The sequence below is a fragment of the Oryctolagus cuniculus genome, chromosome 16 (genome assembly GCF_964237555.1).
Source record: "Oryctolagus cuniculus chromosome 16, mOryCun1.1, whole genome shotgun sequence".
Classification (NCBI taxonomy): domain Eukaryota; kingdom Metazoa; phylum Chordata; class Mammalia; order Lagomorpha; family Leporidae; genus Oryctolagus; species Oryctolagus cuniculus.
The window spans coordinates 2,426,802-2,439,613 of record NC_091447.1 but is presented as its reverse complement, the minus strand read 5'-3'; the positions used below and the strand labels follow the sequence as shown (position 1 = coordinate 2,439,613).

Genomic DNA, 12,812 nt, shown 5'->3' with positions numbered 1-12,812 from the left:
TGTTGCTGATCATCCTAATGGACTGGGGGGTCCCAGGAACTGTTCTCTGCTGGCCCCTGAAACAGGAACTTGCAACCTTAGCACTGATTTAATGAAAAGCTGATCACGCTTCTCAGATTATTGCCCTTGAGCTCAAGAGAGCAGATTTGTATGCTTAAGGGAGACATTGGTTCCATGGGAGATAATTTTCTGTAGGTCTCTGAAAGGGCTGCCTTATTTATGATAGAGCTTCATTTGTTTTCATTCTAGTTTTCTTTCTTTCACTCTGATTTCCTTTCTTCCTCCCTCCCTCTCTTCCTCCTCCCTCTCTCCCTCCCTCCCTCCCTCCCTCCCTCCTTCCTTTCCTCCCTCCCTCCCTCCCTTCCCTTTCTCTTCCCTGCCTTCCTCCTCCTTCCCTCCTTTCCTTCCCTTCCCCCCTTTTCACTCTAGTTTTCTTTCATTCTGATTTCCTTTCTTCCTCCTTCCCTCTCTTCCTCCCCCTCCCTCCATTCCTTCCCTTCCCCCTCCTTCCCTTCCTCCCCCCTCCCTTCTTTCTCTCCCTCCCCCTCCCTCCCCACTCTGTCCTACCTTCCTCCCTCCCTTTCCTTCCTCTTACCTCCCTCCCTCCCTTACCTCCTTCCCTTCCCTTCCTCTCCCTTCCCTTCCTCCCTCCCTCCCTTTGTTCTTTTTTCTTTCTTTTTTCTTTCTTTCAACTGATATCTAAGCATGGTCTGGTTTTTAGAAACTTTTGGATTTTTCTATTATCATTTGGTATTATTTAGCACTTTCTCCTCCAAATGTGAATATTGATTTATGTAAGATGGGATTCAATTTAACAGACCCATCATTATGCAAATTTTCATGTTAACATGAAAGTCAGTTATAATTACCTTTTCCCAAATCTCCATGTCATTTGTTTTACCTATGGTGGGTAAATTAAATAGGTTTAAGAAAAAGTGTTTTCTCCTTTTAAGCACTTGGTAAGTAAAAAGTCATATCTAAGTGGCCTTTATAGCATGTAGATAGTGACTGAGGTAGAATAAGTGTTTACTAGGTAACTGAATGGAGATAAATATAAAGAGATAAATTGCTTTAAAATATTAAGAAAATATTTTATTTTCTAGTAAAAATGTGACAGGAACTTTTGTCAATGGACATACCTGTTGCTGTCAATCAGAATGAAACAGCAGCAAAGTTTATGGAGAACTTTACAGAATTTTACTTTTGATATTTTACTTTTATCTTTCAATCTAACACTATAAACTGATATTGTTTTTCCACATTACACATTTTCTTATTGTATATGTTCCAGTGATACTTGGCTAGCTAGAGACATTGGTACTTTAATTTTGTTAATGTCTCTCAGTACCTTCTGAGCCTTCAGTGGCAGAATCCTGAATGTCCATGGTTCTTCTCAAGGAGTCTTCAAGATCTTTTTTCTCAGCTTCCTCAAACTTCTTCTAGTCTCCATTTCTTGCTGACTTCAAATCTACATTCAGATAGTTTTGTGCTTATTACAGCAAAGCACAGTCCCGCAGAACAAAAAAAATTTTTTTTCCTGAGTGCAGCTACAACTATTATCAGAGACTTGGTGACTTAAGATTGCACAAGGATGTCTTGTTCCAAGCCTGTAGGTCAGAGGATTATTTGGTCTTCTCTGGGTCCTCTGATTAGGATCTTCTAGGCCTGGTCAAGGTGGGAGCAGGTGGCCCTTCTTCCTGGCAACTTTGGGCCAGGATCTGCTTCTGAGCTCATCCAGATCTTTGGCTGAATTCTGTTCCTTGAGGATGCAGTACTGAGGTTTCCCTTTTCCCACTGGCTGTCAGCTCATGGTTGATGGTTGCTCTTGGGAGCTGGCTGTGTCCTGTCTCACATTCACATGTGGCTCCTACACATGTGATTGATTCAGCCTCTCTCTTACCCTTCAGTTCTCTTTGGCTGCCCCTTTTGTGCATCTCCCTGACTCAATCCATGTGACATTTCTCCAATTTGGGGGCTCCTGTGAGTACTTCGGCTCACAAGGTTAATCTCCCTATAATATTGCTCACATTCTTACATCTGCACAGCCTCTTTTGCCAAGTGGCACATTCATTGGTTGTAGGGGTCAGGGTATGTGCATCTTTAGGGTGGCCACCCTGCCTAGCACAGGCCTCCAAACAACCTTCCTCCCTTCAATTCTCCAAACTCATTTGTTCAGGGTCACCCTTAACCTCTACATTACTACATCCAGTGGTTAGTCCTCAGAAAGTGTCTGCCCAGCATTAGACGTGGTGGGTTGCTCCCTTTTTGTTACACTCTCAGCCTAGGGCCCTTCTTCCCCCTTCCCCATGGTCTCTGATCTGAGCTGCTGCTGCCTTGTTTCCCCCACCTCTAAGGGCCTGCCCTCAGGCACTGCCCTTGATTGTGGTCTCCATCCAGCTCCCTAAGTGTCCTCTTCTCTTTGATAGCTTTGAAAACTACAACCTCACTTGGCTTGTAGCTGTAGAGCTTTGTTTGGGGAGTTGAGACTATAATTTTTAGCACAGGACAACCACTAAAATTTGGCATAAACTGTCATACATTTGATCATGACTGTCTGTTCTGGGTGTTTGGTATACCTAAGGGACAGCTCGCCCCCTGTGGTTGACAACCAAATTGAGAAGATCACATTGCTGGAAGGTGTCGATCATGAAATGCTGATCCATGGCCCTGTGACTTTAAAATCTGGTTTGAGGAAAAAGAAGCATTTGGCATATTTGTATGGCTTGGTTTTACTAATATCGGATTCCAGGTATGTATATACTATATACTGTCCTGATTTTCATAAAATATATTATCACTAACAAATTATGTTTTCATGAACTCTTACTATAAGCAAATAGAGTGATTTTACTTTTTCTTTTGAAAATATTTTGATTCTTCATTTAATCAACAAATAACATGGAGGTCCTGATTTGTGTTGTGCCACTGTAGAAAATACAGTCAAGAATGGGGCAGTTTTTAAAAGACAATATTTACTTTGTACATCCATTGTGAATATCAGAAAGGATAAGTAGTCAAAGGTATTTGAATTTGGCTTATATACCTCAGACCTTTGAGACAGAGAAAACATAGGTTGTTTGATAAGGTGCTTTTGAGTGCTGAATGCTGCCATCTTACCTAAGATTATATCACATTTTTTAGAAAATTGACTGCAGCCATTACCATCGTAAATTTTGGGTACATTCACAGTCACTACCAGTATGATAAGCTTCTTTGTTAAGAAATAATATATTTTGTAAAGGAATAACCCCCTCATATGAACAAACTTATTTCTTCTTTGTAACACCTTACTCTCCCAATGGAACATTGTGTTATGCCTTGATTCAATTAATTTGGTCAAATCAATCACCCCAAATCAGTGTGACATTGTTCCACCTATCCCGAGAAAGAAACTGGGTGACTTAGGTTCCCTTAGACCTCAGCCCACCTTCAGGTTCTGGGGAAACTTGCTGACATTTTAGGGTGATCTAGTAACCAAGTTCAACAAGTACTTGATAATGTGACATGTATACACTTTGTACAGTAAGTGAATTTTAGTTTGTATGCAATAATGGAGAGGATTTAATTGTTTCTTCACAAAGGCCATTTTCAATCTTTGGCCTCTGAAGTACTTTTTGAAGTATATAATATGTAGATAATAAGAGTGACTCTCTCAAAAAGTAGCATCTTTAATATACAGAGTATGGTCCGTGCCCCATAGTCAGCATTCAGAGAAAGAGCAGTCCTTTGGTAGCTATTGGCTACCTGCAGTTCTGTGTGTTCCAGGTCTTCCTGGGCCAGCCTTTTCTGAGGACACTCTTGGTGAAGGCTTCTCTGTGCTGTGCATTGAGGGAAACAGATATGAAGGAGAGGCGGTTGTCCTGAAACAGGGAGAACCTGGGTTTCCTCAGGAACCCAGTTGTTGAGAATTTTGTTAAGAAGCCAACTAACAGAGACTTTGCTTGATTATCTTTCCTAGGTGTAAGAAGTCTTTCGACATAAAATACAGAATACCAGTGAACCACCTGTGGATAGCTGAATGTGGAAATGATACACACAGAAAAGGCAAACCCTGTTTAGTAAACAGATCATTCCTTCTGGGATGGCCAATGTCAAATTTTGTGGCCACTTTCCCGTAAGTACCACAACTCTATCTTGTTTTACTTTGACATGGAAGCACACAGTTGACTACCTCTTGTCCAGGATAGATGGGAAAAGCATTAAATTTTTGTCCAAACTTCTTTTTGAAAAGGAAAGCATCTTAATCTGCTCATGTAATATGGCACTGCTTCACATTTTGACCTTTAGTCATAGCACTTGGTTGCATTGTGCTTTCCCCCAAGAGGTTTTTGTATGCAAATACAATTGAAAGGATAGTCAAATAGTGGGAATTAGTGTAGTAACTTCATTTTTTTTTCCCAGCAATGACTTTTCAAAGGGGCTCTGGGAACTACTTGGGGAGTAGGTGTTTGGTGTTTGGAAAGAAAATTGGAGGGAGTGAGGCTTGAAATCCACTGTCCAACATCAATCCCCTCAAGATCCAGGTATTATCTTCCCCAATAGAGTTTCAGATGAATTTATAGACTTCTCATATATTCGTTATTGATAGTTGCTCACCAGTTCGTTTGCACATACTAAGCTTTAGCACAACAAGTGTATGGCATTAAACATAGAAAAAATATTAGTGTTTGTCCCTTTATAGTGGGAAGCTGCATAGTAATAGCTAAAAAGTAGTTGTTTACACAGAGTAGGGCTATTTTGTGTTCTTATGGTCATTTAGGTTCACACAGGGGATTCAGTTCCACCAAAACTTCAGTTTGAAGACAGTTATTATTTAGAGATAAAGGATAAATAAGAAGGAGATGGGAGGATAAAGAAATAGGAGAGAGAGAGAGAGAAAGTGAGATTCAAGAATTCTCTGAGGTTTAATTAACCACTTTTTCAGTTTTGGAGATTGAGGCTTACAGCAGTTGAAATACTTTCCCATGATCACAGATCACAGAGCTTGCATCCCATAGTCTACTGTTTAAATTTAAATTTAATGCTTAAATTCCAAATCAGTGTCTTTCACTGTGAAACCTGTGTCCATCCTTGTGGCGTTGCTGTACAAGAGCAGAGCTAATCGAGAACCCAAGTATGAGAGAACTACCTACACCTGCATTCCCACCAGCTGCCACTGCCTTCTGTATGGTAATCTGCAATGATTGTCCCAACATGGTAGAATCTATGTTTCGAGACATCTAATTTTTCCCATTTGTCTAATTGCAGATCTTCAGCAATAAAAGAACAGTGGTATTCATTACTTGAAAGGTATTTGGCCAGAATACATGCTTTGAATCTTTAGTTTGTGATAAAAGGGTGTAAATTTCTACAAGCCATGTCCCCAAATTATTTCACTATTAAAAATAGATACTTTGTTAGACTGTCCTCAAATAATTTCTGATTTGGATTTCTTCTGCATATGCTTTCAATAATATTCCCTCATTTACATGCATGCTTTGTTTATTGTTGAGGAAGTTAAATGCCCCTCTGACCTTTTCCTTTTTGCCAGCCTGTGGCTTGGAGCTAATGTTATTCTCATTATGTATTACATTCCTGTGAGTGCAGCTTACTCTACTGAGTGAGGCTCAAAGTAATTGCTCCCTCCTACTCTTCAACCCTAGAAGGTACAGGGCCTTCAATCCAGGCAGGAGTACTTTGAGTAGTGGATCACAGCACCACCTGTGATTCTCTGGAGCATGTCTTATTTTCCAGAATTATTTTTGTATATATTTTTTCCTATTCATACTTTGATCTTGCTGAGTTACCTTATAAAATATATATATATGTATAAACATCAAATATACAGAAATTTTTGCAACATGGATTGATCTGAAATGAGCTGATAGCTAATTCATCTATTTTCGGTTATTACTGAATTTTATTAGGCAAATAAATTTAGCCAAAGAAGAGAACTACGTGCATAGCATCCTTACTGAAATCAACATTGAGGCTATGAACAGAAGTGCTTGTGTAAGTGTGCTTATTCAATTTAAGCTTCAAGTTCCTGACTTAGAGTAAAAGGAGGTAGACAGGAATAGAGGCAGGGATTGTGAGAGACAAGTTGTGTGTGTGTGTGTGTGTGTGTGTGTGGAGGGGAGGAGCGATGGAAGGGGGAGAGAGAGCAAGTGAGTGAGCATTTGGAAAGGACCATATGGGAAAATATATTTTCACATATAGTTCTATGTCTTTGTATACATAAAAAGTAATTTAATGGTAATATGAAGCAATAATAACCCGTAGTAACCCATAGTATCTGAATGGACATGCTCAGAAATAATACCTGTTAAATGTACATAAACTGTAGTGTTTTGCTTTATTATTTTCCACAAGGTTTTATTTCTTTTGGAATTAAAACATTTCTTTAAATTATTGCTACTTTCAGAGTGTTGTTTCTTATTTCCATTTTTAATGATATCTACTTTATTTTAAAATACTTTCATTTATTTTGGATGGCTTGTCAACATACAAAAATGTACAAAAGAGTGCTAACTATATCAAATGTTTTTTATCCCAAGGAACCTATTTGGTACCATTTTGCCCCACTTGCATTATTATTTATTTTTCTGCTTTCTCTAGGCATGTGCATGTGAATATCTATTTCCAAAGGCCAGTGACATTCACTAAAGCCCTTCAGTACTGAATGCCTGTGTATTTCCAGGCAGTACAGTGGTTATACAGTCCTCACCTGTAAACTGAACACTGATATAATATTGTAATTTACCATTCATGCTCCCATTTTATCAGTTAACTCCTTTAATGCTCCATTTCCTGAACAGGGTGAACTCCAGGGTCAAGTATTGCATTGAGCTATTGTTCCAAATAGAGTGGATTTTGGAAAGGTCTTCCTTTCTGTAAAATGTCAGGACTGAATTGACTTGGAGGGATTGCACTTTTAGGAGATCAGCATGTGTCTACCTCATTTTCCCATGCTGTTGGGAAGAATAGCTTCAATTGGGTAAAATTTGATTTATGAACTGTTGTGCAGTAGATATCCCAGATATCTCATTTCTTTGTTCTTTATAATAATTTTAGATCACACAAAATAATATTTTAGGAGGAAGTAAGGCTAGCATAGAAAAGTGATTCCCTAGAAAATACCCCAAGCCAGAAAATGTTGTGACCTGTGCCTAATTAGCAGAAGGAGGTGAGAATAGAATTCTCCTGTGGGTAAATACACTCTTGCCTCAGCCTGCTTTGTTCTCAGTTGTGGCAACTGTTGGTACTCATAAGTTTTAAAGGAAAGCACCTGGAATTTTAAAAAGCCATATTAATTCAGATCTATTTACATAAAATAAATACACCTAATGCTTTTCATTTGTTGCTGAAAAATAAGTTCCCACTATGCTCTTTTATTTCATCTCATAGAAATGTAACTTACCTTTCTTGTTCCAATGAACTTTCTTGTTTCCTTTTATCTGAAAATGTCTGTATTTCAACTTCACTCTTCAAAGCTATAAAAGTTAATTATTTTTTCCAGCACCTTAAAGATATTCCATTGCTCTTTGAGCTCTGTGATTTCTGAGGAGACTGTGACCATCCCACACTGATCATCTGTTTGTAATTTTTCCAGTTTCCTTTCGTTGCTTTCAAGATTTTCTCTGTATTTTTGACTTTCAGAAGTTTGACTAAATGTGTCAAACACTCTGTTGTGTTTGTCATTTTCTTAATTTCTTAATTTCTTGAATTTGCTAATTTTTATCTTCATCACATTGGAGAAAATTCTTGCCATTGTTATTCCCAATATTTTTTTTTTTCTTTCCCGTTTTCTGTCTTCTCTTATTCTGGGATTCCCATTACACCAATATTAAATCTTTTAAGATTGCCTACACATGTTCTGTTTTTGTGCTGAGACTTCTTAGACTTTCTTTCATTACTGGTATATTTTCCTTTATATCATAGAACATAATAATAATAGCTGCAATTCTCTCATAATTTGAACATATGGAGTATTTTGACATTGTGTCAACTCTTGAGAATTGCTCATATTTTCCTGGGTCTTTATGTATCAAGTAACAACATCTCATATAGAAAAAAATCATTCATGTTTCCATTTTTCCTTATTGTGTAGAGTTTATATTACATTGTGTGCTTACCAAGAACTCCATCTACTGGAATTTATTTTTAATCTTCAAAGAGAACAGGGTCAGGACAAAATACACATAGCCTTTCAGTGATTATTTTGAATTTAATAGGTTCCATACATCATGAAAATCTATTCTGTTACAAGTCACATAAATTACAAAAAAATTATTACCTTATCAAATGAAATTTTTACAAAACTTTATAAATGATATCATGGAAGTTTTAAAATTCCATGGAAGGGCTTTCACACACCTGAAAAAAAGCATACACTTCTTTATTTTCAATTAAATCTCAAATGAAAGCTCGAGTTTGCACCTTTCTAGATGTTTTAGTGCAGGACTCCTGACACCCCTGAGTTTGGGTGACCTGAGTTCTATTATTATTTCTCAGACACATTTTTCATAACCCTCAGGGCTACAGTCTGAAAATGATGAATCTAAGATGTCCTTGTTCAAAAAAATCCAGTGAATAATGTTCTGGACTCTTGGTTATATCAAGCAGTTTGTAATGACAAACGATAGAATTCAAAGGAAAGAAATAAATTAGAAATAAATTTCTACCCAGTTTGTTTTAATATACTTAAGGCCTGTGAGAGTCCAATTTTGCTATTTATTTATTCTCTTTAAGCATCACTTATCAGAGGACCCAGACCTCATTATGGATTTGTCTGATTTCTCCAACTACATCCATGATACATGCTCTTGCTTCTGTATTATCTTATTTAAAATCAATGCCTTGTGTAGTATCTAGTGAACTCTAGATTTGATTTCACAAACACTATTCATGTGATTTTTCTGCAAATCATCTCTGGTTCCCATAGAGGTGTCCATGAATGTGAGGGCAATAGAGAGCTGTTTTAGATCCTTTCTTGACTGGCAGAGCTGGGACTGAAACTTCAATTTCTAGAATGTTCAGTTGTAAGCCCTGGATCTATTGTCTCCATAAGTTTGGTGATTAACTCAGATAAAAGTGCTCCTTCCACTCTGGTTGGTCAAACAAGAGTGCCTGTGATAGCCAGTTCTTAAGGGACTAGAAATGAACATGTGAGAAGTTATGGCACTAAAATAGATGCCCTCTCAGCATTTGCAGCATTTCTTTTTATCACCTAAGCTGTTTTATTTTGAGTGTCATAACTTCTTTATTTAAAAAGAATTATATGCTTTACTGAAATTCTTTCTATTGGCTTCCTGTTATATAAAGGAATGATAATAAATTCTAACTAAGGACCAGTGCTCTACTTTGTACTTTGTTAGCCTTAAAAGGAAACTTTGTGTTTAACATATGGATAACAATTGATAATAATTTTGTCATATGCTCCAAAATTCTTCCATTTCAGCAATGTTTTTCTCCTTTTCCTTTTACAGTCTATAATTGTGACAGTAACCAATTTAGACACAGCAAATGATGTCATCAATCTATCACTACCAGTACTAGGATTAACTGTAAGTAACTAAAAGCCACTTTTAAATAGCAACCTTGATTTTTTGTGACTAATATATTTTCAAAAAGACATGTACACAGAGAGAGAGACAGACAGATAATGGCAGAGATGTATGGAGAGAAAAACAGAGAGAAAGAAGCTTGTATAGAGAAGTCCAACTCATTGGTGTAGTGCCTGAATGCACACTATGCACCGGGGTGTTCTGGAGCTGAAGCCTGGAGCCAGGAATGCAATCCAATTTTGGAACAGAGTGAGTTGTTATGGGAGTGGGTCACAGGACATTGGTTTAAAAAACATAGTTCATTTTCTTTAGTATGCAGTATTTTCCTTTGTTGAAGCGACTGGTGTCATCAGACAAGAAATAATTCCATTTTGACAATGAGTTTTTCTATGTCCAAGTCAGGGTATTCCAACAGAAGATTTTCAACTCCTACCTTAAAGAGAAAGACTTTCCTGAGGTCTCACTTTCTATTGGCAGAACAATTTTGAGAATATTATGCTGCGTCTGTGTGTTTGTGTGTGTGCATGCATGTGTGAGATAGCCTTCTTGTCCAGGATACTGTGTAATGTCAAGGTCTTGTGTTCTCAGCAGGAATCAAGAGCAATCATACTAGCATTCAACACTAAGTCCATTTGAATCATGTTTTTGATTTACTCTCCTTTGGAAGACACGAAAGTAATTTAACAGATACACAGTATAGGTGTGCTTGTTTCAACTGGTATTTCCAGAGTTGCTAGGGGGATTGTTTCCTGGACCTGACCTGTTCCTCAGATTAGAATCTTTGTCCCTTTTGTCTCCAGAATGAGGCTTGTCTGAATGGAAGCCAGTGGGCTGACATTCTGCTCTTTCAAGATATCTGATGATATCCTCCAAGTGTTATTTGGTTTAAGCATAGTCATGGCAGGTGTGTGACTCCATAGGCAAAAGGGTTGTGTGGACAAGGATATGTGAAGGTAAATGCAATATTCTCTAAAGAAACTGGAGGTAGCAGAAGCTAGAATTCTCAGGATCAGATTTTTGAAAAGGCATAAATGTGATTTCTCATTCCATGGAGCTCACAGAAAGCAACCGGCCAACTACACTGTGGTTCCACAGCGATACAGCAAAAATGTGGGGTAGATTCCTGGAGGTTCTAAGAGGGACAGGAGGTACTTAAACAAACCAGTCTTGCTGCTCAAAAATTATGGTCAGCCCAATGGATGGTATAGCGTTTACACTGGTCCAGTCCTTTTCTTTTTTGGAAATGTGGAAACATTAAGTAAATAAGTCCTGCAGGTATGTACTTATGAAGATTTGTTGTGATCCTTCATTCTTTTTTCTCGAAGGGCTCTGAGCAAAACTACCAGCTCCTGGTCAACTCTGCAAATGAAGAGGCTCCACAGCCTCTTATTGGTAAGATTTGTTAAATGCCAGATCTATGCCCAGAATGTTTATCAGTGTAATAAGAAAATCAAAATAATCACATTTCTGATAGAAAAGCCTGTAAGCTTGAGTTTTGTAGCATTTGATCTCAAGGTCATTGATAAAAGGATTATACTTCTCCTAAGATAGATAGACCTAGCCCAGCCCCGGCCATTGCAGCCATTTGGGGAGTGAACCAGCAGATGGAAGATATCTCTTTCCACCTCCTCTCTCTAACTATGCCTTTATAGAAAATTAATAAAATATCAAAATATACATATTAAGACACAGGATATTTAAATTTTTAAAATTTATTTTCTGAGAGGTGGAGAGAGTCAGGAGAGACTGAGTAAGTGCTAAGCTGCACCTGAGGAAGGGGCCAGAAGCCAGGAACCAGAAACTCAATCCAGTTCTCCCATATGAGTGGCAGGAATCCAGTTTTTCAAGCCATCATGTCTGCCTCCCAAGATCTGCATTAGCAGAAGGCTGAAATTAGGAACTATGGACAGGGATCAGACCCAGGCAATTCAATGCGGGACACAGGAATCACCATGGGCATCTTCACTTTTGTGATAAATACCAACCCCCTATTACAGAATCTCTGAGAATTTCTTGGGTCACCAGCAATTTTAAGGATGTAAGAGCAAAATAAATGATTGGGCTTATACTCTGGAAACAGTGCTTTGCACAATGCCTCTGGGTTTCCAACACCCTGTCACCTTCCCTTGGCTAGTTAGCTGGGAGGGCCCCTGAGAGGAAATTGTCACAGCAAACCATGGCCCCACTGGTCTTGAGCAGTCCTGACTATAGAGCTAACAACATGAAATGAAGTCTCTCTATTGCCAGCACAGGGGAGGGATTATTGATGACAACAACTCATGACATGTATGGTCTAATAATTCACAGAATGTTAACCACTGATGTTTCTTCACGCATTTGCATTTAGAAATTTATGTGACAAGGGAGGTTAAGGATTGAAAATGATGAAGGTAATCATAGTGGGGTCAAGTAACTTGCAAGAGACATAAAAATCTAGTTGGTGTCAAGGCAGAAAACCAGGAGGCCTTATATATTTTCTGATGGAAACAGCAGATGTCACCAACATGGAATGCACATCCAAGCTAGGCAACAGGTTTGCACTTTTGTTCTCTGTACTTTTGAAAAGTTCCTTACAGGGACACCTGCTTTATGTGGTGTCTCTTCAGAGAGTTTGCATGATGCTCACTCACAAGACAGCCCTCTTCTTTCCCAAAGCCCCAGGAGAACTTCAGCAGGCCCTAGTGTGGTACCCATGCTGATGACAAGGCATGTTTGATAATCCCCATCAGCCTGATCTATACTGACATTTTTCTCTGCATAGGTCATGAAAATATATACATGATTCAAACAACCTACCTTCGAGCTGCACACCCATCACCTGCATCTGAGAATTCTACCATTCTTCCCAGCTTCCAAGAATCTGTCTTGGAAGAGTTGTACTCAGATGTACGTGGCTGCTTCATTCTGAAACCCAGGTGCCAGGCCACAGGCCAGTGCAAGAGTGGTGAGTCCTTTCCTTTTCAGCAACTTCCTTCTTTCAGGTCACATCCCTGGTAAGAAATACATGACCCAAAGCTCGTCTCCATGAGGGAGCAGGGGGTGTACAGTAGAGACAGAAACCCTATGCCCATGCAAATTCAGGCTTACAGAATCCATTCAAAGACCAAACTCTGGTCCAGGAAGTTTGTCTTCATTCTTCTGTGTTAGGTCTTTAGTCTTCTCTGGATGCCCTGGGTATTTTCTGTACATAATTGTGCCTATACCCACCTATGTCGCATTACAGCACAGCTTCTGAGAAGTCATGACTTTCCCATCCCCGGGTTTCAC

At 38.7% G+C, this 12,812-nt stretch overlaps 1 protein-coding gene across 7 annotated transcripts in view; it reads left to right on the top strand.

Moving 5' to 3' along the window:
* Positions 1 to 12,812, top strand: part of LOC103352527 (uncharacterized) — a 65,530-nt gene that overhangs the window by 5,691 nt on the left and 47,027 nt on the right. For 3 of the 7 annotated variants that reach the window (XM_070059550.1, XM_051834380.2, XM_051834382.2), the window contains 7 exons: positions 2,582 to 2,749; positions 3,959 to 4,114; positions 5,248 to 5,289; positions 5,907 to 5,991; positions 9,468 to 9,545; positions 10,871 to 10,937; positions 12,307 to 12,489. In XM_070059550.1, the coding sequence (XP_069915651.1) occupies positions 2,582 to 2,749; positions 3,959 to 4,114; positions 5,248 to 5,289; positions 5,907 to 5,991; positions 9,468 to 9,545; positions 10,871 to 10,937; positions 12,307 to 12,489 (779 nt within the window). Of the gene's footprint in view, positions 1 to 2,581; positions 2,750 to 3,958; positions 4,115 to 4,401; positions 5,290 to 5,906; positions 9,795 to 10,870; positions 10,938 to 12,306; positions 12,490 to 12,812 lie in introns of those variants that run through there. The other 4 variants (XM_070059551.1, XM_070059552.1, XM_051834388.2 and 1 more) reach the window with 4 other exon arrangements.